The sequence below is a fragment of the Onychomys torridus genome, chromosome 20 (assembly GCF_903995425.1).
Source record: "Onychomys torridus chromosome 20, mOncTor1.1, whole genome shotgun sequence".
Taxonomy (NCBI): domain Eukaryota; kingdom Metazoa; phylum Chordata; class Mammalia; order Rodentia; family Cricetidae; genus Onychomys; species Onychomys torridus.
The window spans coordinates 30,179,864-30,207,653 of NC_050462.1; the positions used below are offsets into that span (position 1 = coordinate 30,179,864).

The window sequence follows — 27,790 nt, forward strand, 5'->3', positions numbered from 1 at the left end:
CTCATATCTATACAGCAAAGAGCAATCACATCACTCCTAGCTCACCACCCTCCAAATGTCATGGATTTTGTTTTGAGGTGCCCTCCATCAGCTCTCCTTGAGGAGCTACTGGCCATTAGCAGCTGCTTGGGGTGGGAGTGGGCTCTCATTCTCTTTTGAAGGTATGGCCACTAGCGGGTTCCATCCCCCACCCCCACTCACGGGCAGATCTTCTTACCAGTCAAGCTGCATCAACTCCCGGTTGCCAGGCATCACATCTCAGAGGTGGCGTCACCACTGCAGCCCCTTTCCCTTCTGCCCACTACGGTCGGGTGGTAGGTACTCTTCTTCAGTGGGACAGTCGTGGAGGCCCACACAGGTTTCCTGGTGAGACCTGAGCTTGCTTTACCCAGCAGGGCAGCATAGGGGATGACTTGACCACATGCGTGGTTTCCAGGTGTGTGGAAGGGTCTGCACTTGGCTGTGCGGTGTGTGCTTTGATCTAGCAAGGGGGAGGTCTTTTGCCCCGCCCCTTGGCATTGTTATAAAAAGCCCTTTTGAAGACACAAAAGGGGCTGGTGGATTTTGATCCAGGTCCTCCCGAAGCTATCCTGTGTTTCTGTCTCATCTCTACTATCTTTCTACCTACAAATTCCTTGTTCCTCTCTCCTCCTCACAGGAACCCTGTTAAATGTGGGCGCCTCCCACACAGTTCCCCAAGTGTAGGTGGAAATCGTCTTCATTAGGATCACCTGGGTACGCGGCAAGGACAAGTAAGAAGGCTCAGTGAATGTGCAAGCATAAGAATGGCTGGGTCCCCAGCACCCAGACAGAAGCTGCTGCAGTAGTACACATCTGTGACCCCGGGGTTCAGGGGAGGGGTCCCTGGAGCTCACTGACCAGCTAGACCAGCTGAACTGATGAGCTCCAGGTTCAGAGACCCTGTCTTGAAAATAAAGTGATCAAGCCAGACACTTGACATCCACTTCTAGCCTCCCCACAGTGGGGGAGAAAAAAAATTCCACTGTCCTTAGGACAACATCTGCTGCTCCCATGGCACAGCAGTCTCCACTCCCCACCGGCAGGATTGGGTAAAGCCCTGCTGGGGCTTTGGCTAGCTAGTGCACCTCACACAGAAGGCTATCACTAAACTGAGCAAGGCTCCAGCCTTGCCTGACACATTTTAAAATCAACACCAAAAAAGATAAACTTTCCAAATACAAAAATCTAGCAGTAATAAAAATGACTAGGCATGGATGGAAAGGGGAACCCACTAAAAACACCGTCAATAACAAAGAAGGGAACTACCAAGTCAGCAAAAGCAGCAGAGATGTGAGGGGAAAAAGAAACAGGTGAGGAGGTTATGGAAACATATTTTCAAAGAGTAGAAAAAAGAACAAATAAACTTCCAAATCAGATACTACAACTAAAAAATACAAAGTACAAGATGAAAACACTGATAAATAGTAATGGGAGATTAGACTCTTTGGGGGAAAAAAAATCACCGGACAGTGACAGAAACCATCCAAACAGAAAAAGGCATTTAAGCTTCAGTGGAAGTCAGTGACCTATAATAGGACCTGCTGCCTTGCCACCCAACTGTAAATTTATATATCCAAGCCACAATGAACCTTTCTGAAGACATAAATGCAAATAACTAAGGATTAAAATGTTGTCACCTGTTAGAACTTCATCAGACAAGGTGTGGTGATGCACAGTTAAAAGCCCTGCTACCTGGGAAGCAGGCAGGTAGATTCTAAGTTCATGGCCAGCCTGGGCAACAAGGCAAAAGCTCTTCGATTCTAGTGATGTGTGATGACAGAGACTAATTTGAGTCAAGTCATGTAGCAGAACACCCATCCAAGCGCAGAGGTGAGGGCTTTCTAAGAGCCGGAGCTGGTTTCTTTGAGTCTGTGACTTAGACCAACCAGCACTGGGTATTTTACTTGCAACTACAGACTTTCTATTTTAAAAGTTACAAATATATTTAATAAACATGTAAGCACTTGGTGAAGCTAAGGAGCTCTATAAACTAAACAAGGCACCCAGCCAATCAGACAAGGCCCACCAGCATGGCAAGGGCTGGTCAGGACATCAAAGTGAAGTGCAAAGCATCGGAACACCTGTTTCATATCATACAGGGATTATGAACCGAGTGTTAGTCCAGCCTGCAACTACTGATTCACCACCAGCCTCTGAGACCGCAGGGAAACACATGAATGATAGGCAGGGGTTTCATCATAATTTTACCTTTTAAATTTGCAAAGATGCCTTCTTTGGCATGCCTAGCATCTAAACTGACTGGGATCAAAATTCACTGCTATCATTTTACAACATTTTATTATAAGGCTTTCGACATACTTACATTCAAAATCTATATTCATATACTTCCTGAGGTCCTTATTAACTCCACAGAATCCAAAATATGCTAAGAAACAAATTTATCTTTTTATTGAAAAAGACACACACACACACACACACAGACACACAGAGAGAGAGAGAGAGAAATTTTAGAACACCACCAGTTTTACTCACTCATGCAAATTCCTATAAAATTCCATAGCACCTGACTCCAATTTGATCAAGACAGAAATACCAAATCTTTACGGATCAGTTTCATCAATTTCTTCTCAGTGAATTGAGCAACCACCACATGTAAGAGTCAATATTTATTTTGATTAATATTTTACAAAATTTTGACAGGTTTAATTTATGTAAGGAGGACTAATTTATTAAACACTTTACAAGTTTTTCTTTCCACAGAGTAACACAATAAGTAGCAAAATAATACTTGGCACAGTTATAAATAAAGAAAATATAAAATAAAAATATTCATCATAGCTTAAGTAGGATGCGTTTTTATGCCTAGTATTTAAAATAAACTCCTACAAACAACAAAAATATGGATGAAAAACCTCCAAAGAATCCACGTTCAGAGCTGAGAATCTGGCTGAGCAGCAAGAACCGCCCTCAGAGGGCGGGCTGCCCCCCAGAGCCTGAGAGCTGGGTTAAACTGCCCTCACAAGCCCTACAAAGTAACAAAAGATGCTGTGCAGATGTCTCCAGACCATCTGACAATTCTGCTACAGATTCATGGAGACTATGAAATGGTTAGTACTAAAAGCATCTCCTTGCAAATATTTTCCATGTAATTACACATCTACAGGGTTTGTCTGCTTGACTGAGACGCATCTCTTTTTACACTGAAAGAATATTGTACCACAGAGAAAGAACATGGTAACAACATTCTTATTCAAACAGAGGACCACCATAATCTTTAACTGTTGGTAAAAATGTATCTGATAAAAATTGCAACTGAGTCTTCGTGTGAAGTGACTCGAAATACAAAATTAAAACAAATCCTAGCATTTTATAAATAACCTTTGAATTTAAAAATTACCTAAAATTTCCCCCCATTATTAGCCAAAACTAGCAAGGACATTTGTACAGTTGACCAATTTTTTTACATTCTATGACAAAATGGTACAATGCTATTACCACCCCACACCCATCTCTTCCCTTTTCAAAAATAAAGTACATATGCCAATTCTAATATTAAAACCCTCAAATACAATAAGGGTCATTTTATTTGGGGGGGTGACTTATGGTCAAAGAAATTACTATAAAATGGTAGTACTTGGAAATACTGAACACCAACTATATACATCTTCACTGCTCCTCTTACTAAGGCAAGGGGCGGGTGGGTATACCACTAGATTGCTTCAATACCTGTAACCAGCATTTTACAGGGAATACTAATTTTTTTACCTAGCACTGGACATGCAGTGAACTTGCAGGGTATAGTGCCTATTAACAGCAATATTGAACACCACTAGAAGCTCATTAATATCTCCCTTTCCTTTTTGGTTGGACAAAATGAAATGAGCAGCTTTAAAAACACTAATACATATAGACACAGAGAGAAAACTATTTGATAAATTATTTATATACACATACACATTCTTTACACTGGTCAGGGCTCTGTCTCAGTCTGCCCCCTCCTCCATCCCCTCCCACAGGTTGCTCGAACCACAGTTTGCTACAGCATCTAGGAGGACTAAACCAATCTCACTGTAAACAGTACTCATGAGGGTGTGGAGATGCTGCAACAGAACTTGATCAGTGCATCACATTGAACAGTAAAATCTGAGACCGTGTCAGAAGGTGTCACAACCTTCAAAATTAAAACAACCCTGGGGTTTAAATTCTGCTTTCTGATAGGTCATTAAAAAAAAAAGAATATTCCATTAGCTTTTCATTTATTCACATGTGCTATGTACAGAGATCATGCTCCATCTTTAGCTTAAACTCCATTATTTTGTCTACAATTTATTTTTCAGCTCAGAATTTAAAAAGAAGCATATCCACTTATCTCTATTAATAAGAATTTTTGCATTAGCTTATTTGTTTTGCCTCTTCTTGAAAATCCACCTCAACTCTTAAAAAAATTGGGCTGATTTGCACATGAAAAGAAATCCTAATTTATGCTTCACTGGACAGTATCTGCTAGTATACATTCTATGCAGTGTAACATGCACTTATTAGGGCTTTAGATTTCAACAAAATAGTATGACTTAGTATACTCATGCAATGCTTTATTATCAGACCGTGAGACCTCAGAGCAAGGTTACTAGACATTCTTTCACCAAGCTAGAAATCAGCCAGCACTGCACCAGCTGGTGGAAACAGAAGAGCACGCAATTTCCGTGACATTATTTCCCTGTGCCTTGGAGAACACAGTACAGTAGATCTCTAATAAAACCACATGATTTCATCACAGTATTTACATGTACATCTAAAATGTACATAATACCAGTCAGCAATTTAAGACAATTCTCCTGGAATTAGATACAATACTCTTAAGTACTGCATACTACAATTCAGCCATATAACATAAATTTAGTTTTAGTTATAACAATTTATCCTTGGTATGCCGTCTCTAGTAACAGAATAAGTTCACTTTTTCATGACACATGTTATGAGAGCAAAACCGAAAAGTTGAGTATGTGATGAATTCCTAAATTAAGAACCATGACCACTCTTTTTATGACCTTTATTCTTCCTAGAAGTGGCAGTGTGTTCTGTCCATGTTTGCTTTTGTTAATAAAAGGACTGAAAAAAGGACTGTAAAATCCACTGTTAGCCCTACAGACAGCATGCTATTTGTTCCAAGGATGTGGATTCGAGTGAGAGACACGGACAGACACATCTTCAGGCACCACTCAGCAATATTGTTCCACAGGATAAAGACGCTGCTACACGAGCTGGTACCCAGATCCTGATATTTGGTCATATTCTATAGTATACTGCCTGGTCCAGTCCACGATAACAGGACGAAAGAGGCCACAGCATCGAAATTCAAAGAAGTCTATAATATTCCTTACACATCCATGGCTAAAATCAGACCCCAAAAGAAAGGAGACTTCAGTTAGTACGAATGACTTAATATAACTTTTCATGTTAACATTTTCTCTAGGAAAGTATCTCTCAAACAGATGCGCTTCCACGTCCTCCACAGCTCTGCCAGCACTTGTCTTTTCTTCTGTAATAACTGAAAACACTACACAATTATACCTTAAAGTGGCCCAACTACTTCACTCCCGTGCTATACACACTGTGTGCTTCTAAACACACAACAGCAAAAACATCAACAAAAAACACACGCCCTTCATTACTGGCTCTTTGCCAATAAACCAAACTATGTCCCAAATTGAGAAAAGAAGTCAAAGTGAAAATGATTATATACAGTATGAACTTGACAATGGGCTTTAATAAAAGTAACAATGTATGAAGAATGTCAGGGGAGCTCAGGGGCTTTACGTCTTTAATAACTCTTGGAAAAGTGGTACGTTTTCACCTTATATGTAATAACTACCTCTGTAGGAGTTTTCATTTTTATGTAAAAGTTGTTTTCCCTTCTAGAAGCATACAATAACTAATCATACTAGAGAAGCTTTGAAGGTCGGTAAGAGCTTACACAAAATTCAGTTTTAAATATTGCACAAAATTAGGGCACCACTACTTGTAAGCATCAGGCCAGAGGTTAAAATTTTACAATGTGTGTGTGTGTGTATAAACAGCATAAATGTATACTCAATTAACGTGACAGATTCTACATCACGGTGTTCAGTAAGAATTATACCTTTTTTTTTTTGGAGCTGAGGATTGAAACCAGGGCCTTGCGCTGTACCACTGAGCTAAATCCCCAACCCTAAACCTCTTCTTCAGAAAACACTCTCCTCTGATGGAGTTTGTGTCTAACAAAGCATCAACACAGGGAACACTGCGTTTGGGAATGTGTACCTACTTGAATGGGCTCTCAATCGATGTGGTCGTGACTTTGAAGTGCTTGTACCTCCTGGCGTTCATTCTCTCGTTTGTAGTAATGCCTAAACAAGTTATCTAAGAAGGAAGGAAGAGCAGCCTGTCAGCCCTTCTGAATATTTAATATAAGCACAGAATAAAAAAGATACAATCTGTGTTTGGTTTTCCATAGGAGATCATCAAGTCCGTTCACACAACATCACTGTAACTGTGAACAGTAGCCAATTTAATATGAAAAGACTACTGAACATTGCATATACCGACAGACACTATGAAAACAGACTGCCTCCCCCAACAGATTTGTATTTAAATTCTTTTTTAAATATGCCTGTAATCCTAGTATTCAAAAAACGGAGGCAGGAAGATCCCAAATTCAAAGTCAACCTGGTCTACAAAGTGATACTGTCCCTAAAAACCGAAGAGAGGAGATCTCTCAAAGGTTTTTGAATAAATACTAGCATTTGTACATAATAAAACAGTACCACTAAAATGAAGAGAAAATTAATAGTATCACAATGTAAGTTCACACATGTCCAACTGCAAGTATCGTAATCAGGAATAAAAATTTCTGCTAAAAGCAGAATACGAGGGGGAAAGGAGTCAGAAAGGAAAAGCAAATAAAACCAAGCTGATCCATAACAAGCCACAGTGTCCAGAAAAAGAAGTTTTACGAGTTTGATAGCGAACACCCCAAGGAAAAAGCACTTGCACATACCTGGTACATCTGACACATGAGTAACACGGCCACCCACATGAAATGAAACACGCTGTTCAGAAACATCCAAAACATCCAAGGGGAGCATGTGGCAATCTGAGTGATGTATGTCCAAAACCCATCCTTGGTGTAAGTGGTCTCACAGTGAAGGCCCCAGTCTAAACGCAGAAGACAGGTGACACAGTTACTCTTGTGGTCACCTCAGGTGTTATGGTGATACCACCAGGGAACAGGATCTAACCATCTAGATTTAATTCATGACACAGAACAGCAAATGTCTTTATAAACTCGACAAACAGCTGGCAAACGTCAAAAGACATTCCTGTCTGGTAAGAATAAACAGAGTATTATTCCCAGCCCTGGAGAGAACGTGGTCTTTAAACAAGATCATGAGCTGGTTTGGGTGGATGGCAGAGCATATGAGTCACAACAGGCATCTCAGTAAGGTGGGATTTCTCTAACACAAAATCTGGCATAAAGAATTATTAATAGAAATAATGACTTCTGTTGGTGGGGAAGTGTTCTCTATTAGGTATGCTGATCTGGAAATTAGATGAAGTTCTTGAACCAAATCTTTTTCGTCGTCTCTATTTGGGGATTGTATTTCTTACCATCCTTTTATGTATTGCTACCTTGGCAGATAGCTTCATTCTGCTAGCCCTTCCATGCACCTTCATCAACTCTCAGGGCACTAAGCCCACGGAGACAACGAGTGGCATCTGACCTTTAAAAAGTAACTTCTGATGCCTGCTCTGTCCAGCAGGCAGTAACTCACACCACACTTTCCAAAGCATTTCAAGTGCATGTGAATTTAACTGTAAGTTTGCTTTCTCGGCTGTTGGTGGGAAAGAACACAATCACTGTGTCCACTCTGGCAAGTAGAACAAGCACATGAGTGTGAAGTGCTGGTGTATTTTACCCAGAAGCTTTCCAAGACTACTAAACCAACAAAGGACATTCATACTAAAAGGCAGCTCACTGACCACTGTTTGCCTGTACTAGACACTGGATACATTTTCCTGTATGTTTCATTCGATGCCCCAAACAATATATTTTTTGTCAAAAGACTTTTGTTATTAATTTGTTAATGCAGTAAATATAATCTAAGTATATAAACATTTGTGTTTTAGGAAGGCAGAAACTAAGTGTACTCACAAGAAATACAACCATAAATCATCCAGCAGATCATAAAAAGCAAGAAGAACAGGTATCCCATAAAATACCTATGGTTGCCTGCACCTGAAACAACACAGAAGCAATTTATGTCGGCTAAGAAAAACAACTACCAATACACCTTTACCGGGTATGCTAGGGAAGGTGTGATAGAACCTGGACAATGATCACACACATATATTACTTACTTTGTAAAACAGTTTTCAACAACATTGTTTGAGTACATTTTTAAGATAAGAATGCTTGCAATTACACTAACGGTATGGTGAGAACACTGATACTCAACCTGAAGGCAAGGGAATCCCAAAAAATAACATACAAGGAAATTCTGGCTCCCAGTCCTCCTCTTTTGGTGTGAAGGTCTACTAACCCTATTCTATCTTCCTTTTATACCCCTTACAATCAAGACCTTCTCCCGTCATGCAGTCGTTGTAAACATCTCCTTTCCACCCCCCTCATCTCAAAGCCACTTCTAGGCCAGGGACCTGAGGTGAGCTGTGTAATCCCACCTGCCCTTCTTCTCTGCCTCTGCACATATCTTTCCAAATGTTATCACTGCCTTACTTCCTCCAGTTTAATGCTTCCAAGATGACTTCCCACATCAGATGAATTTCACTGTTACTCAATGGGGAAATGAAACCAGAGCAGACACCAGAACGGATGTAGTGAAACAATTACTCTTCCCGACTGATGGCCTCACATACCACCCCCACCCTCCCGCACACATACATGCACCTCCATGAGCTGCTATACAGACCACCAGAAGTTAGTTTAGGAAGCATGTGGGATCTAAGAATAACTATCAGGGAGCTGGAGAGATGGCTCAGCGGTTAAGAGCACTGCTGCTCTTCCAGAGGTTCTGAGTTCAATTCCCAGCACCCACAAGGCAGCTCACAATTGTCTGTAACTCCATTTCCAGAGGATCCAGTATCCTCACACAGACATATATTCTGGCAAAACACCAGTGCACATATAATTAAAAAAATAAATTTTAAAAATGTTTTTTCAAAAAAAGAGTATCTATTTAAGTGCTATTTTTCATTAGTTACCTAAAGTAATTTAAATTAACAAGATACTTAGAGATTGCTAACACAACTTACCTACACAGTTACCCACCCATGGGCAATGATGATCAAATTTTGCTATGCAGCGGTTGCACACACCACAGTGTTTGGACCTCACCGGCTTCCGAATCTGTTAATAGACACATTAAAGTATTATGAAAAACACTGCATATAAAAAGGAAATGCTGGCCAGGCATGGTGGTGAATACCTCTAATCCCAGCACTCCGGAGGCAGAGATAAGTGGATCTCTGTGATTTTGAGGCCAGCCTGGTCTACAGAGTGAATTCCAGGACAGCCAGGACCACACAAAGAATGAAGAAAAGAAAAGCTGAACATTTATATTTTCAAAACACAACTGAGAAAAGAACACTATATTTTTTGAGGATTATACCAACATTTCCAAACTAATAAAACCAAATAAAATTACTTTTAATTTGTTCAAAACAAAAACTATACCAACAAAAGTAAAAGTCTTCCATAATATGAAGTCTTAAAACAATTTTTAAAAGAGAAGGAAAGAATGGAGAATTGATTGTGGTGATATTTTATTTGTACTTTGGTAGGTAAAGTTTGCCTGGAGATCAGGGGGCAAAGGCCAGCCATTTCAAGTAAACAAAGTCAGGTAGCACATGCCCTTAACCCGATCACTTAGCAGGTAGGATCTCTGTGTGTTCAAGGCCACACTAGGGAACAGAGCCAAGTGTGGTGACACATGTCTTTAATCCCAGTGCCAACCATAGAGGTCGGGAGGCCTGTACAGACAGACAGTGATAAGGAAATGCGGTAGCTGGGCTAAGAGCCAATGAGAGGGCAGAACAGCAAGACAGACAGGAAGTAGCGTGCATTTGGAAGCTGCAGAGCTGGTGAGGAAAGGTGGGCTGGTGGCTATTCCTATTTCCCTGATCTCTCTAAGGCTTTCACCCCTCTATTTGGCTCTGTGTTTTTTAATTTAATAAGACCATTTAGAAATTCACCTACAATTGATTTACAAAAGGTAACAAGTGAGCTTTATTGCTGTTTCTTCTAGGACTGAACACTGTGCATGACAAGTGTTCTACTGCTGTGCTAACTCCAAAATAAGAACAAAGTTCAACTTGTTACAATCAATGACTACACATGTAATTTGTACTACTCAAGTTTCTACATAATACAAACATCAGCCTTTATAAACTCTTACACAAAAATTCATTTGATTAATGATCACAATGCTAGTTGCCCTTTAATAAATGTTTCTTTTAGTAAAAGGAAGGTCACCTTAAAACTGAGTAAAACAGTTTTTCACATTAGAAATCAATAATGAAGGTACCTCCCCCAAATTAACAAACCTAGCAAAAACCCAGTAGTGTTCTCTTTAACTGCCTCCTGCAGCCTCCAATTAGGTTCAGCATCTGCCCTGTTAGAACTGATGAAAGACAATACTCAGGGTTTAGGAGTCACTATTTCTTAAGAAGAAGCCATTACTCTGGTCTTTACAAGCACTAAAATGATATTTATAGTACCTCTCCCTCTACTGTGTATGCTAAATCAGCCAAGGGCATACACAAACTTACAGATGTTCTTCAAGAGTTCCAACTCCAACGCTGAATTGATGACAAGAGTTAGAGCTACAACAAAGCAAATGTCCGAAGACCCTTCAATGGCCATACTACCTTTCCCCATTATTCTGCACAGCTTAGGTACAATGCTGAGGTAGCCAGGAAAAGCAGACTGTAGCTCTTACATCAGTAAGAACGATCTGGGGACCAAGGAGAAGGATGAGTTGTTCTTTCTCATAGCTGTGACTAAATCTGTTTAGAAGACAGCAGAATGTATCAAAACCTACCCCACTTCAGGTCCTCAGCTGTATTTTCCCTTAGACAACAACACTTCAAAACAAAACTGGTTTAAAGGAGAATGTGGAGGCGGGTAGGTATCTTCTGTCAGGTGGGGATTTCTCAGGAAAGGACAAGGAAGGACAGGCCTCTGGTTACCCTCTTTCTGGCCACTGGCCCTCCTGGCCCCTCCTTTCCTCCTGATACCCATTTATTCCTTAATCTTCCTTCCCAGTGGGGCTTAGGGGACTGGAGGCCTATAAAAATTTATAGATTTCACTTTTCTGTCTGAGCCAGTCACGGTGGTTGTTATTACACTTACACTTACACTTACACTTAAACACACACACACACACACACACACACACACACACACACACACACACCCCTACCCCTGAACTGGAGTGGGTGGTAGGAGGGAGGCCCAGTCTGAGAGATGTAGACTTGAGGGCTGATCCCACCTGCAGCTAGGATGGAGTGTGGGGTGCTGAGGTGGGAATGCATCAACTCCACCGGGGCAGGGCTTGCTTGTTCTTGGGTGACAGACAGAACCTGCCCCCTACCCCCACATTACTGGGACATTTCAACAAGAGTCAACCTTGCTTTTTTTTTTTAAATCTTTATTTATCTTGTGGATGTGTGCCCCCAACACACACACACACACACACACACACACACACACACACACACACGCCTATCAACTTTATCTAGGGTCCACCTGTCCCCAGCTCCTTTGGTCTAGTAGGTAAAGCCCTGACATCCAGCACCTCAAACTGCATGTTTAAACTTAAAGGTTTTGGATGTGAGCATGTGTTGACTATTACTGTAAAGTGTACGTGTGTTCAACTATGTGTGTGTGTGCGTGCATGTTGGGGAGTTTGGATCCTGAAATGTAGAGGCCAAGAATTCAATTTTTCAATGTTTTTCCAAAAAGAAAAGGGTGGAGGGAGAATGTGGAGGCATTTTTAAAAAGCTGTCCTGGATACCCATTATGTTTTGTTTTCCTTTTTAATGATATTTTAACTGCCTGTGATGTATTCATGGGGCTGAGGGCAGGCTCCAAACAGGAGCCTGCCCATAGTCTTCTTAGCCTCTGAGGGACCTTCCCCCACACAGCATTAACCACCCTGGTGGGAGGGGGTCTGGCTGTGGAGATTCCCAACATTCCCATTAAATGATATTTGAGGGGGGAGGATACCTTTCAAGAGTACCAAATGAAAATGAAACATAAAAATAAATAAATAAATAAATTCTGAGCAAGAATAACAATGTAGAGGGTGAGTTAGTCTCAAGGTTCTTTTTTTTTTTTTTTTTTGGTTTTTCAAGAAGGGTTTTTCTGTGTACTTTTGGTGCTCTGTAGACCAGGCTGGCCTGGAACTCACGAAGATCCACCTACCTCTGCCTCCCGAGTGCTGGGATTAAAGGTGTGTGCCATTACTACTACCACCTAGCAGTCTCAAGGTTCTTGAACATTATACCCTTGGCCTGTAACCAACACTAACTCATTTCTAAAAACCCAATCAAATCTTCTTAGGAACTCATCTAGTTATCAATGTGATAAATAAATAAAAAGCACACCCATTCAGTGAATATTATCTTCATAAAAGAATATGTTCTTTATAATGAGGAATTATCTACCCAAAAGTACATGGTTTATAATAATATATAATAAAGAGGTTACGCCACAATGACAAAAAGCCACCAGTTATTTATTCAACAAGGAAACTTCTATCTGTACTGACTATAAAATCTGCATGTCAAATGCAAATACTTATGGTACATGCATGACTGTGGAACCTGATTACTCCACAGAATAGCAGTGTATCACAATACGAGAACAGTAACCATCTTATATATTATCCATGTAAAGCATAGAAGCCAAGCTTGGACAATAATGCCTGAATGTGCAAAAGAATGCAGCCAGTGCCCAAAACCACTGGCAAGAGCAAGCAGTGCACACTTTGAAAACTCCTTGACAAATGGAAAATTAATCCTAAGTCATGTCAACAACTTTATTAACTTATTTACTATTATGTACTAATAACAAGACATTGGTTTACTTACAGCACATAATTTAAATACATTTAGTTTTATGTATGATTTGGGGAAATGCAACCAATGTGCTTGTGTTTAAAGTATTTTCACAAATACTATAAAATAACTAAAACAAAAATCTAAATTTAAAATGGCTACAATAAAATAATCATAACCTTAACTGATTTCATAAACAATACTTTCAAGTCTTAGTTTTTAAATTTCATGACAATACAGTACCTCAAGTTGCACAGACACTTCCAAATAAACACTCAAAGTGTATTTGCTACATGACTGTCGTCTGAAAAATCCTCTCTAGAATTTTTATGCTGTGATTTTGAAACTCAAGAACCTGTCTGAACTTGTGATTTGACTCAGTAGTAGGTTCCCACCGAAGGAGGGAGAGGATGAGAACAGACGTGAGCAGGGCTCTAAGGTGCAGCAGCCAGAGCCTGCTACAGAAGCAAGCACATGCCAGACGACAGTCCCTAATCCCCTCTTCTCCCAGACTACAGGATGCTCAGAGAGTCTGGGGAGGAAGACTCTCCCATCCCCAGATCCCTCTGTGCTGAGATACTGCCAGCAGGAAGAGGAGAGAAAGAAAAGAAAACAATAAATATTACCAAGCAGGTACTGCAGAATATACTGAGGTCCAGACTTCCAGTCTCTGCAAGTTCAACTATTGTCTGTGAATTAAAAAACAGAAAACTTTTTACTCAAAACTGAATAATGCTCACCAACTCCTTCGTTATTACTATGAATCAATAAACATGCCGTCTTTATCCATCTTTTAAGCTTAAATAAGATATCCTGACTGACTCACTCCTGCCATCATTCCCATTTGGAAGCAGAGGCGCACCAGCCCAGCAACCTCTGTACAGTCTACCCAACAGGGGGGTAGACCACAGAATTCATGACGTCAGTTAGTTAGGGACAGGGATGACTCATTAAGATTCATTTCCATTTTAAAGCAGCTCTCTGGTTTTGGTCTCCTGGAGTTGAGAGATGACAGGTGTATTTCTCCCCCAGCAGCTAAAATAGCTCTTACAGCAATCTAAAACGCCTGGTCCAGTTCTCTACTGGAGAGCTACAATACTTGACAGGCATTCAGCTTCAAGCCCCTGTGTCATGGAGAAGGGCGCCCTCCCTCCATCATGGGCAGGGTGCTCTGGCTCCTGGAACAGAGGATTAGCACTATCAGTTTACTGGCTTTCTAGTTTAACAGGTGATTCACCCACCATTCCTTGGGGTGGAGGTTAGAGAGATGTTTCAGCTGTGACATTCACCTCTGAAAACAACCAGAGCACCCTTGGTCAAGGGAAGGAAGGTTTTTAAATCATAAAATGTAAGGCCAGGCATAACACGGGCACCAGGGGAACACCACAGAAAATACAGACGGGAACAATTCTGCTGAAAACGCCACTGTGGGTTCCAGTGCCCTCTACCGTGAACCCTGAAAACTGTCAGTCAACTGGGTACTTCACCACCTTCTTCTTTTGTTCTTCTGTAGCTTTAATAATCCCTGGATCTGATTTCCAAGACTTCCCGAAATTGTAGAAAAGTGCGACGCTATTTGCAAGGAAGGGGAGGTGAATAAACAGAAAGTTGAGATGTGTCCAGGTTAAGGAGTCTAAAGCAGACGACTTGACACAGAGATGTATAACCCAGATGGTGTGACCACACACCACCACCTACCTACCAAAACTGGTAAGCTTTTCTAAGTGAAATCTACTTCCCATAATGTCCATAACTAAGTACAAAAAGATAAAATATAACTGTCTAATAAATTTAAGTCACAAAGTCTTATACTTTAAAAGTCAGTAAAGATTAAAAAATTCAGGCCGGGCAGTGGTGGCGCATGCCTGTAATCCCAGCACTCGGGAGGCAGAGGCAGGTGGATCTCTGTGAGTTCGAGGACAGCCTGGTCTACAAAGCGAGTTCCACGACAGGCTCCAAAGCTACAGAGAAACCCTGTCTCGAAAAACCAAAACATAAACAAAAACAAAAACAAACAAACAAAAATCAATAGACCAATATTGCTCTTTACAAAATGAAGGCATTTTCATAGTTAGACACCTACTTTCCTTCTTGTACCAAAACTTTTATATACTATATAAATATACAGATATCAAATTCTTCAGGTATCTGTGAGGATTAGCTCTAACCGTCCACATGACATAACCTAGAGTCACCTGGGAAGTGTCCCAGTAAGGGATTATCTAAATTAGGTTGGCCTGTGTACACTTCTATGGTGGATTTTCTTTTTCAAAACTGTATTTATTTTCATTTATCTGACTCTCAGGGAGAGGAGAGGGGGGTTGTGACAGGTGAAGAAGGTACTAGCTCCTCTGCAGCTAGAATTACAGGAGTTGTGAGGCCCTGAGCTGGGTACTGGGAACCGAACTCTGGCCTCTGGAAGTACAGCAGGGGTAACAGCTGAGTCGTCTCTTGAGCTGCTCCAAGTTGCTTAGAACTGAGGGTCACACAACCAGACAACACCAGGGTAACAGCAGAGTTAAGTATTTAACTGACAAGTTAAATTTTATAATATAGTAATATTTATATAGTTACGTATTACTACAGGAAGGCCAACCAAGATAAATTTTTTCTTTTGCCTTTTTCTGAACTTATTCAAGTTGATGTTTCAGAAAATATTTTTAAACCTTCTTAAAATAGAAAGATTTTACCCAATAAAAATACAACAAATGTACTATAAATATAAAAGAATCAAAAACTATAAAAAAAACATTGCTAAGGCAATAAGAGTCCTGAAATAGAGAATATCTGGTTCACTCCATGGCGCTTTCAAGGTGCGATATAGAAATTAACAGGCAAGACTGAAAGATGTCCCTTCACATGTACACACCCTGCTTCTATCTCTCCTGAAGGACAGCTATAGAGAACTTGAATGAAATAATCCCACATGTATTTAGTAAATACCTGAACACCAAACAACCACATCAAACACCAGAGACGCAAAAGGGGGAAAATTCATTCTTAGCACCTGCTAAGCAACACCAACTTATGGCCATTAGCGACGCACTGCCTGGTCTTCCCGCCAGCACTAACAAGAGCCGCTGCCAACTTTTCCGGCAAAAAAAGCATTATCTTACTCCTTCAAGGATGAATGTTTATACTTTAGCAGGCCACGGCGAGAGAGAATGAACTCCCGCCGTTAACATTTTCCTATCTGTGTTTACAGGGGTGGCTGGGGCAGGTGATCCCAGCTCCACCCTGTTTGAGGAAGAAGGGCCCCGCACGCAGAACTGTAACAGACTCCTGCGCAAGAGTCCACGACTAATCTTTTTCTCTTGGGCAAAGAAAAGGTGGGTGGAAACAGCCAGATCAGACGGTGAGGTGGTGTCATCCTGGCACCGAGGCAGACAGGAAAAGCCAACAATTACCCTACAGCCTATCACAGAAAACATGAAAGTCTCATAAATTCACTTCAGTTAATCACAGGAAAGAGGAAAGATGAAGAGAAATGGCATAATAATTATGTTAGCATACTTTCAAGAAAAATCAAAGGAGAAAAAAAGGTATATTGCGGCCATAAGGCCAAAGAATCCAGTCTCAAAGAAAACATAACCTAAGGAAGGAAAAAGCAAATGAACCGATGATGTTCTGTGCAAACACGAACATCTGAGCTCAATCACACAGCCCACCGTGGGAGAAGAGGACCACCCTGAGAGTGGTCCTCTGACCCCACCACGTACCCTGGCAGCTCATACACAATGCTAATAAAAGGTAAATTTCACGTTTAAATATGAACCCTACCAAATAATTTAAGGATAAGGCAAAAAGATAAAGGGGGTGCTTCTAGAAAAAAGAAAACCAAACAAAACAATTATGAAACCATAAACACACACAGAGCATAAAGAGGCTAATACACTCAGGCTGTCTCCCTCAGCCTCTGGAGTGCTAAGAGGATGGCTGTGAGCCACCACACCCAGATAATCCACCTTACTGACTTCTTCCTTGAGTAAAGGCAGGTCCCATTTGTTTGCGCTTTTGAACGCGCCTGAGCTTCAGGAGAACCACAGATGCACTCACAGCCAGGAACTATGAATCCAAGTCTAGAGGTGAACTAGTCTTAAAAGCTAGCATCTATCCCCGGGGGGGGGGGGGGGGGGGGGGGGGGGGGGGGGGGGGGTGTACGCTTATGCCTGCATGTTTACAGAATTCCTTTCTAATGTCCACCTAACAGAGGTTAGAAGACAATGCTCTTTTTAAAAATCAAATGCTGGTGCTAAGGTTCAATGTATAGGGAAGAAACCCGAATCAATATACACTTATCAACACCTACAAAATGACAAGGAGAAACCGACTTCGCACAGGGAGAAGCTGCTAAACCCATCAGTACACTGGAAAACTGAACGCAATCCTCTCCAGTCAGTTTAGGTCATGACTGAGTGACCTCAAGAACCAGAACACTCGTTCTCAGGCACAGAATGTGCTGGAAAAGTACATAGAGTATTCCTTTCTAACTTGTTGCGTTAAAGGACAAATTAAGAACTTAAAAAGGGCACAGTGACATGCGCCTACAGTCCAAGGTACATGGAAGCAGAGACAGAACTCCCTGAGTACAGCAGTTCCAGGCCAGGCTGGGAAACATCATAAAACCTTCTCAAATCCAAATGAGCCAGATGTGGTAAACAGGTTTGTGTGTACTTCTGATCCCAAATTATAGTTTTTAGTAAGTATTTTATGCTGGGTATAGTGGTACACACTTTTAATCCTAACACTTGGGATGCAGTGCATGACGGATCTCTTTGAGTTCGAGGCCATCCTGGTCTACATAGTGAATTCCAGGACAGCCAAAGTTATCTAGAAAGAACCTGTTTCAAAATGAAAATAAATAAATAAATAAAAATAAAAATAAATTAAATTAGGATTTTATGTTAACTCGGTGATGTTAGCACGATATATGTTGACACATAATAGTACTGTTTTTAATGAAGCAAAAGAGATTCAGTATGTATAAAAGGAAATGAAAAAAGCTACCTACTATGTTTAAAGAAAAAAGTGAAATAAGAAAATCCTTAGACTCCAGTATGGTAGCTCATGTGTGCAAACTTAATTCTTGGTTGGGAAAATGAAGCAGGGAGATTGCCATGACTTCAAGGTGAGTTTGTGCTGCTACATAAAAGATCCACTGCAAACAAGGGGGGGCGGGTCTTTAGAGAAAATAGATATTAAAGCATGGAAGTCAGTGTTTGATAAAAAGTTAAAAATACTTTGACAGCTTTCAATTCTAGCTTTAACAAAGACCAGCACTAGCTTACAAGATGTAGGTAAATGTTCTTTAAAACTGAGTTAATATTGGCTGATATTATTGTTTGTGGTTGTTAAAAACAGTGTTTAAAAGCATCCTACTAAATACAAATATTGCCAGGCAGTGGTGGCACACGTCTGTAATCCCAGCACTCGGGAGGCAGAGGCAGGCAGATCTCTGAGTTCGAGGCCAGCCTGATCTACAAAGCGAGATCCAGGAAAGGCACAAAGCTACACAGAGAAACCCTGTCTCGAAAAAACCAAAAAATAAATACATACATACATTTTTATGTTTACAAACTATTTATATTAGTTCATGTCTTTCTAGGAATACTGTTTCACTATAATAAATCATGAGCTCAGTCCTAATGTCAAATCAAACATTTGCTTGGATAGGGCTGTGCTTTAAACACATCCTTTTACAGCAAAGGATATCATTCCAAAACCAGAAGAACCATGTCACGTACATCCAGAATTTGGTTGCCAAATATATCCCAAGAGGCAATGCACTATGCATCGAATGGTCAAAAAAGGACCTGGAAAACAAACATTTTATATAACATAAGTACTATATTTCATTATAAAATGAATAGAAACTAAAACTACAAAAGCTAAGAGTATTTCAATACTAAGATTGTTTCCACAGTAACAATGACGTCAGCAAGATCCTCTTAACCTACCAAGAAGCAAGCATACTTTGCAATTTTAGAATTTCAGTGTATCCCACCTTGTTGACATCATCATCCAGCACACTGTTCAAGAACACTATAATTCTGGCAGGAGGACAAGACAGTGCTCATCTCTCCTAACCTACTCAGTTCAGTTGAGGCCGGGGCCCATCTTCTCAAGTAAAATGAACTCGCTGATTCAGTGCAACTGGAGGCTTATATTTGTAATACTTAAAACCTAAATACTGATAAATGTCAGGACAAACAGGACCCTTTATCCATGCAGATCAAGTAGTCCTGATGTTTTCCTATTTAACAAACCATCTGTCAGAATTCTTAGAAGATTACAGTCAGTACTCTCTGAGAACTAACATTAGCAGATGATTAGTCATTCCTGTGTGAACTATTTCCAAAATCTTTTCTAAAATTCCAGTGACAATAAGATGCTAAAAGGCAGTAAATGGAATGGAGATGTGGGTCAGACACCTTCTTAGGTTTGCTGAACTGGGCAACTTTCAGGGCAGAGAGACTTAATGAGAAAGGAAATGGCCAGTGCTGACAGCGAGGAAAGACTTTTTTAAAGGACTAAGCTGCTTTGTGATGATGTAGACACAGCCCACTCTGCCAGTACAGTCAGAGCGCATCAATTTTACATGCGGATAAACAAAGGCAATACCTAAAATTACCTAAGAAATCAGTAATACATCACATTTACAGCTCAACAAACTCAAATTCACTTTTAAAGAAACAGTTTAACTATTTCTAAGACTGTGTTTTATCTTCAAAAATCATATACTAGACTTTTGTCATTAAAGAACTTTGTGAGTAATTTTAATAATGCTAAAAGACCTAAAGAATTTCACAAATTATCAATAAAGACAACATTCTAAACATAGACAACAGTAATTTGACATAGCAAGGTACAAATATGTTCTTTCATAAATTTAAAGTTAAAAATAACATACTTACTTGGAAAGAAATTGTACTGTAGCCCAAACACCACCATACATTAGCCCTTTAATGAGCCAAGAATCAATGTTTAGGTCTGCTATAAACCCAACCAGCCAAATAACCAGGAATGGAGTTCCTAGCATCACCTTCTGCCGAAAGTCCTGTAAAAACAAATGTTAAAAAGGTTTTGGATGTCTCAAATGATCTCAATGTTAAGCACAGCTATCTTTATGAAAGTATGCAACCAAAAGTAGAATTCATTCATTCAAATCTGCCTGTAGTATTCAGGCAGCACGCAGAATCCAACTTTCAAAGGGTTTTTAAGATTGTGGGAAATGAGACTAGAAGCTGGAATTACGGGAGTGAGTTCTACACAGCCAGACACAACAGACAGCAGACAATAGAATGGGTTAAGACTAAGATGGCTAGTTAGGAAACAGCAGGATGGGTTAAGATGGCTAGTTAGGAAACAGCAGGATGGGTTAAGATGGCTAGTTAGGAAACAGCAGGATGGGTTAAGATGGCTAGTTAGGAAACAGCAGGATGGGTTAAGATGGCTAGTTAGGAAACAGCAGGATGGGTTAAGATGGCTAGTTAGGAAACAGCAGGATGGGTTAAGATGGCTAGTTAGGAAACAGCAGGATGGGTTAAGATGGCTAGTTAGGAAATAGTTCATAATGCCAACAACCCATTTTAATAGAGGCTTTGCTAACTATAATCCAAATGTATGGTCTCATAACTTTATCACACAGTAGAAAACTGGAGACGCTTAACTTGGAGAAGGCATTCAAAATTATATATGTTAACAGTATATTAAAACTATAAAATGATATAAAGAACAAAATCAAGGCCAATAAGATAGTTCAATGGGTAAAAGTGCTTGCCACACAAATCTGACCATTTGAGTCTGATCCCTGAAACCACAATGAAAGGGGGGGAAATGATTCCCCAAAACTTGTCCTCTGACCTCTATACATATACCATGTCTGTAAAGGCGTGTGTGCATACATGCATGTGCACGTGCGTGTACACACACACACACACACACACACACACACACACACACACAAAGAACCACACACAACAAAAACAAAACCCACCAAACAATCAGCAGGATTTCTCAGTGCACAGAATGGAAGAACAGGTTGTTGTGGAATATTACTTTAACTAAGCAAAGATGTGGTACATTTGTTTATGCTGCATTTGTTTAACAATGTAAAGATGAATTGCTTTATCTGCCTAAGGCACCTGACTGGTCTAATAAAAAGCTAATAAAAGGCATTAGAGGGATAGGATGGGCTGGCAGGCAGATGGAGTAAGTAGGAGAAGGAATGTAGGCTTGGGAGAGAACAAGGGAGAGTGGGAGACGCCCAGAGCCGGCCAGCCAGACATGGAGTAGGACATACAAAATGAAAGAAAGGCAGAAAGCTCCAAGGCAAAACACAGATGAAGAGAAACAGGTTACATTAAGTTCTAAGAGTTAGCTAGAAACAGTGTAAGATAAAGCTGAGCATTCAAAACTAATAATAAGTCTCCATGTCATGATTTTGGAGCTGGTTGGTGGCCCAAAAGAAAGCCTGTTAAATTTGGTGTCCAACATGGAGCACATATTTCCACATAGGGTCTGAAAAAATTGAAAACATAACAACCCAAAACAAAACAAAATAAACAGATATAGTGCCTTTAGGAGGCTCTGCCTTACAATGAGCACTTGAGTAGCAAGAAGCTAAGTAAAAACACCTGCCAAAGTGCAGGTTCCAGTTTCCTGAGCGGGGGCAGTTGAATGCAGCTCCTGGTTAGACACAGCGCCCCGCTGAATGCAGCTCTCAGCCAGGCTCGTGGCAGATCCAGCAGACAAGCCATTTAGCAGCTTAAGGTTTGGCTCATGTGGTCAGAAAAGGCTAGAAACACGCAGTAAAGACAGGCCCAGATGTAAAAAATATACCTCTAAACAGGTTACAGTGTGTTTTAAAATGTGCATGGGCTTAAGAAAAGAAAATGGGTTTAGACAGCCATAGGAAAAAATAAATAGTTTAAAAATAATAAAGCCAAGTCTTTAAAGGGAGAGTAAATATCAGCAAAGAAAAAAGCCACATAAAGATGGGAAATACACAGGGCATCTGGATCTTGTATGGTGGTGTGCTGACTTTGAATTTTTTGAATGCTGATGAGCAAATGACAGCTGCTGAGAGACAATGGATTGTAAACGGGACTGCTGAATTAAACCAGCCTAGATACTTTAGGAATGTCCTAACTTTACAATGGAATTCAAAAAATGTGTTGTGTTGGGGAAGAGGTTGTGCTTTATAGTTTCCACAGAAAACTAAAGGCTGTGGATTCCTTCAAGGAGATCAGGTTCAACCAAGGAGACCTCCTGAAAATCTTGGTTATAAACATAAAGAAATAAACCTGAACCAAGGAAAGCTACGAGACAGGTGACGTATAGACTCATCTCCCTATATGGGAGCAGTTCTGAGAGTGGAGAACAAATGTTATAACTAGTCTTCCCAAGACCTGACCATCATCTCAATTTTCTCAGGATCCCTAAAGATGCGTCACCCTCAGACAACAGGAAGCAGTCTAGAGACCACAACACCACATTCCCAGGAGGTGGGGTGGGTAGTTTTTGGTCATTCAGTGGATTATGGACATTTGTCATATTTAGGGGTTAATATAGGAATAAAGGACAGAAAGACAACTATTAACCTCAAATATTTTACAATGGTATGGATTTTGGTATAATGATACAAATTTAAAGTTATTTGTTACACTGTATATATATATATTTCTATTCCTGCTTGCTCTGCACTTCCTATTTACTCAGGTAATATTACATCCTTCTGGGGTCTTTGATGAAGTGAAGATTAGGTATAGTTTTCCTTAGTTATGATAGAAGGTAAATTAGTTACAAAACTTTGGACTCACCAAGGTAGGATAAATACTGGAGTATTTTCTCTGAATTAGCCAAATACAAAATGGACTGGACATTGTGAATTTAATTCTTTCCTGATAATTGTTCTTATTATATATAGTTTTACTAAGTTAAAGTTAAAAACCTTTCTTTTTATTTAGACAGAAAGGCAGAAATGTGGAATATTATTGTAACTAGGCAAAGATATGTTACATTTGTTTATCCTGAATTTGTTTAGTTATGTAAAGATGCGTTGCTGTTTCACCTTGCCTGTCTAAAGTGCCTGATCGGTCTAATAAGAAGCTCAATGGCCACTAGGCAGTAGAGAGATAGGCAGGGCTGGAGGGCAGAGAGAATGAGTAAGACGAGGAATCTAGGAGAGACAGAGAAAGAAAGAGATGCGGGGGAATGAGGGAGAAAGAGAGGGAGACACCTGGAGCCAGCCAGGCGGCCACCAACCATCCAGACATGGAGTAGGGCATATAGAACAAAAGGAAGGTAAAAAGCCCTGATGCAAAATGTAGATGAAGAGAAACAGGTTAAATTAAGTCATGAGAGCTAGCTAGAAATGAGCATACGATAAGGCCAAGCATTTGTAACTAATAATAAGTCTCCACATCATGATTTTGGAGCTGGGTGATGGCCCAAAAGAAAGCCTATTATAACGGGCTCTCAAGACCTCTTAATAAGTCAGTGTTCAGAACTCCAAGAGGCGCTTCTGCATCCTTTGTAGACTGTTGTGTTTACCAGCTGCAAGAACGGACCACAAATACAGTGAAACCCACTTTAAGAGTTTATTTGTAGAGAGTAAGGGAGGGGTGGGGGTGTGCACAGGCCTGCCTGGAAGAGAGTAAGGGACGGCAGGGGTCTGCTTTTAAAGGTAGCCAAGGCATGCATGCGCATGGATTACATAGCCACTCTGTGCATGTGCATAGATTACACACGACAGAAGGCCCTGGGGTGAATAAGCATTTTGCCTGACTGTCCATGGTGCATATGTGTCTGTGGGACCCCGAAGTGGCTAGAGGATTACAGAAACACTAACATTGTCTGGTTGTCAGAAGTCCACACTTGTAATATACTAATGCACAAAACACCCTGTAATGCCTGTCACAATTATACCATCACCGCATCAATAAGTAGTATCTATAGTCTTGTTTACAGAATAGCTCTTCACAAACTTCAATATCTTCCTTGAATCATCTTAGGTGACAAAAACCACATAAAGATACTTAGCTATGAATTTTCTTCCTTTTTTTGAGACAGTCTTATGGTGTAGCCCAGGCTGGCCTCAACCTCAGAGAGATCTGCCTGCCTCTGCCTCCTCAGAGTACTGGGATTAAAGGTATATATCACCACACATAACTTCCATGTGATCTAACTTTCATGGTATAGAAACATCACAGTCTGTTTAACCATTTACCTATTAAAGAACATCAAACTGTCTACTTTGGAGTTACCATAAATAAAGATGCATATAAATAAATAATAAATAAACAATGGCATGTATGGGGGGGGGGGATATTGTTTCTCTGTTTAAAAAAAAAAAAAAAAAAGAGAGCCTTGGAGGCTGAAGAGATGGCTCAGTGGTTAAGAACACACTGTGTTCTTGAAGGTTACCTGAGTTCAATCCTCACAACCACATAGGGCAGCTCACAGCACCCTGTGATTCCAGGCCCTCTGGCCTCTCTCTAGAGGCACCTGCAATCATTGGCTTCCTCCTCAACAAACAATTAAAAATGAAAATAAATGAAAAGTGAGAGAAAAAGCTTCAGGGACTGGAGGGATGGCGCAGCAAGTAGAGGACTTGTCTCCCAAGCATGAGGGCTGGAGGTTAGATCCCAAGAATCCACGCGCAAGCTGGGCGGGTGGGTCACATCCACAGCCCCATGATCCCAGTGCACCAAAGACGGGAGATCCATGGAGCAAGCTGGCTGGTCAGAACAGCAGACCAGCCAAGAGGCTTTTTGACTGAGTCTATCAGGTAAAAAGCAGTAGGGGAAGAGACCTAATGTCAGCCTCAGGTTTCCACATGTACATGCTCACCCGTGCACCTGCACACTGTCCTCATACATAGACACACAAGAGCTTCAGAGTGTCCTGCAGTTCTAACAGTGTGTGTTACAGTGACTTCAGCTGAGAAATTTCATTTCTTGTTTTTCCTTCAGTAGCTTTGAGACACAGTCTTACTGGCTATCCCTGGATAGCCTGCAAGTTGTTAGGAAGATCAGACTTACTTTGAACTCACAGAGATCTGCCTGCCTCTGCCTCCAAAGTTCTGGGATTAAAGGTCTATGTAATCTAGCACTTGGGAGGCTGAGGCAGGAGGATCAAGACTTCCAGGCCATGTGGGCTACATGGCAAAATGCTGTCTCAAGTACATATGTACACAGAGAGAGATGAGAAAAAGTCTAAAGATATGTCTGAAGATGCAGAAAGACTGGACTGCTCAAATGTTTCTGGTGAGATTGTGAAATAATATAATTCTATAGAAAATAGTTTGTGATCCAAAGAGTGCAGAATGGCTTTATCTCAGAGACATGAAAACTTAAGCTCACATGGGAAAATATATATATTAATTTATATATAACTTCAAATATATTAGTAAGTAAGTTTATGTATTAATATATCATCATCTTTAAATTTAAAAAATTTGCACCTGACCCTACAGAAAAATAAAAGTTTGGAATATTTACATTCAGCAAAATCAACAATTATGGCACTTTATAAAGTAAGTCAAGGTATTCTTAGCACTAGACTAATTAGTATACTGTGTGGAACAAGTTGTTTTAAAGTATGGTGGACAGAATGAAATCAAAATCAGTCAGTCTCCATATATAGCTAATAAATGCCTGAAAGCATTAACATGGCTACAGGAACAGTTTATCATCCTCATTTGTGAAGTTTCGGAACAGCAGTGTGAGTTAACAAACCACACGCCCAGCTATTCTGGCATCAATGCCATGGACCAGGGACTCTCCACTCAGTAAGGGAACTGCTGCTCTCCAGTGTGCCACACTTCACCCACAACTTCTGTCTCGTCACACTGGCAGACGGGGGTTAGTGTTAACCCCTGTGTATGTTAGTACTGCCACTAGTAAGGCTAAAGTACTCAACTTTTCCATAAAAAATTAATAACAAATAACAACTAATATCACTCGTGATTGCTATCAAGCTTAAATATTTAGTTATTATTTAATTACTGAAGCAGATTTTTTTAAATGCTGATTAACTAATATCTTCCTTTTTAGTGGAAATAATGTTTTCTTAGGAACATAGACACTGTGTTTAGAAGAATGTTTGTAAGTTTTAAAGTCGCATTATAAGTAGACAGTTAAGTCAACAGCCATAAATTTTAAAACCGAAGGTTTATGGAAGAAAATAGACTTTCTATGAAACAGCCCAAAATGGAAGCTTTCTGTCTTAACGTTATACTGCATCACAGAGAATAAAAAGCTCAATGAACTAGAGCTACAGTGCTCGGTTTAAAAAGATTCACAGTGGGACTAAGACGGTTCATAGCTCATGATCGCATCAACAAACGCACACATGCATGGAATGCTTTCATCTACGAGACCAGTTCAATTGAAACCCGTTTATATGTACCCATCCTCCTTAAGTATCATACAGCAGAGACAAGAAACTGTGCTATATACCCCATTTTATTCTGGCTGAAATAATACTTTAAAAATTGCAGTGGAGAATGTAAAACTTAAGGTGTGTGAATATTTACACCAAGTACAGCACAGATTGAAGACTGAAAGCTTTTCAGCCACAAGTTACCTTATCGGCCTTCAGCTTTCTAAGGAAAGATGGGCTGTCGTACCCTTTCGCTTGCCTTGCTTCTTGCAAATGGTTGATCATCCACACGTTTTTCCTTTGCTTTGCCAAATCAAGTGCTGACTCACCCTGGTAATGTAAACAGAAGATATTCACATTAAAAATAAAACTAGTATTGTCATTAATAACTTTTAAAGAAATTCCATAAAAATAAATTGACTACATAAATTCATTGACAGTCGTTTCTGACATCAGGTGAATCAATTTAAAAAGCCAAATCATTACGTACCTGTTATCATTTCCCATTTAAAATACAACTGGAAATACATTTTTTTTTTCATCTTACACTATAGAGTCTATTTTTGCTTGCATTTTGACAAATTAGAGAGCAAATCACAAAGTAGGTATTTTAGTACCTGCTGGATCAGAGGCTATCCTTAAGCTTATCAGTTACGGCACATTCCTTACAGGCTTCACTAACATACATGAGTGCTGTAAAGCATCCTAACACTCTACCGAGGTGTCAGATGTCCGCTTACTTCAGGGATGGTGGGAGCCTTAAGAAGAGATTAGGGAAGGAAGGAAAAGTCAACCTCCACTTCAACCACTGTGCTGGCATTCAGCCTACCAGAAACTCATCCACCCAGAGAGAAGTTCCCAAAGAGAACACGAGAGAGAGCGACTGAAAATTCTTTCATTGCAGTTAGAAGCTACGAGGTCCTTTAATCCTAAGACAGGAATGCCAGGAATACAGGAACAAGTCAAGAGACAACAAGTACAAGCTTAGTCCTAGATGTTCCCTTTGGCTCTTACTCAGTTACATTTTCTATAGCTTTGTAAACTAGACACCTACATTTCCAATCTATTTCACGCCCTCTGTCTGATGCTTTAAACAAAAGACAAATTAAAACTGTTTGCCAAAATTTGAAGAATGATATTCAAATTATTTAAAAAAAAAACAATTGAAATCTTACTTCAAAATGCTGGATTAAAAAAGAAACAGGGAATCCTAAGGCACTTATCAAGTATGGAACAGTTTTTTTAAAAAAATTAAGCATAACACTACCATACAACAACAAAGAAATATAATCAAACAATAATAAAT

At 40.1% G+C, this 27,790-nt stretch overlaps 1 protein-coding gene across 4 annotated transcripts in view; it reads right to left on the reverse strand.

The window, feature by feature from the left end:
- Nucleotides 1-2,462: 2,462 nt before the first annotated feature.
- Nucleotides 2,463-27,790, reverse strand: part of Zdhhc17 (zinc finger DHHC-type palmitoyltransferase 17) — a 68,531-nt gene continuing 43,203 nt past the window's right edge. For 3 of the 4 annotated variants that reach the window (XM_036169659.1, XM_036169658.1, XM_036169660.1), the window contains 10 exons: nt 26,689-26,814; nt 20,013-20,155; nt 18,811-18,911; nt 14,589-14,713; nt 13,725-13,787; nt 9,292-9,385; nt 8,174-8,257; nt 7,019-7,176; nt 6,287-6,381; nt 2,636-5,373 (listed from right to left, as the gene is read on the reverse strand). In XM_036169659.1, coding sequence (XP_036025552.1) covers nt 5,235-5,373; nt 6,287-6,381; nt 7,019-7,176; nt 8,174-8,257; nt 9,292-9,385; nt 13,725-13,787; nt 14,589-14,713; nt 18,811-18,911; nt 20,013-20,155; nt 26,689-26,814 — 1,128 coding nt within the window. In that variant the 3' untranslated portion in view covers nt 2,636-5,234. Of the gene's footprint in view, nt 5,374-6,286; nt 6,382-7,018; nt 7,177-8,173; nt 8,258-9,291; nt 9,386-13,724; nt 13,788-14,588; nt 14,714-18,810; nt 18,912-20,012; nt 20,156-26,688; nt 26,815-27,790 lie in introns of all 4 variants that reach the window. The other variant, XM_036169661.1, reaches the window with a different exon arrangement.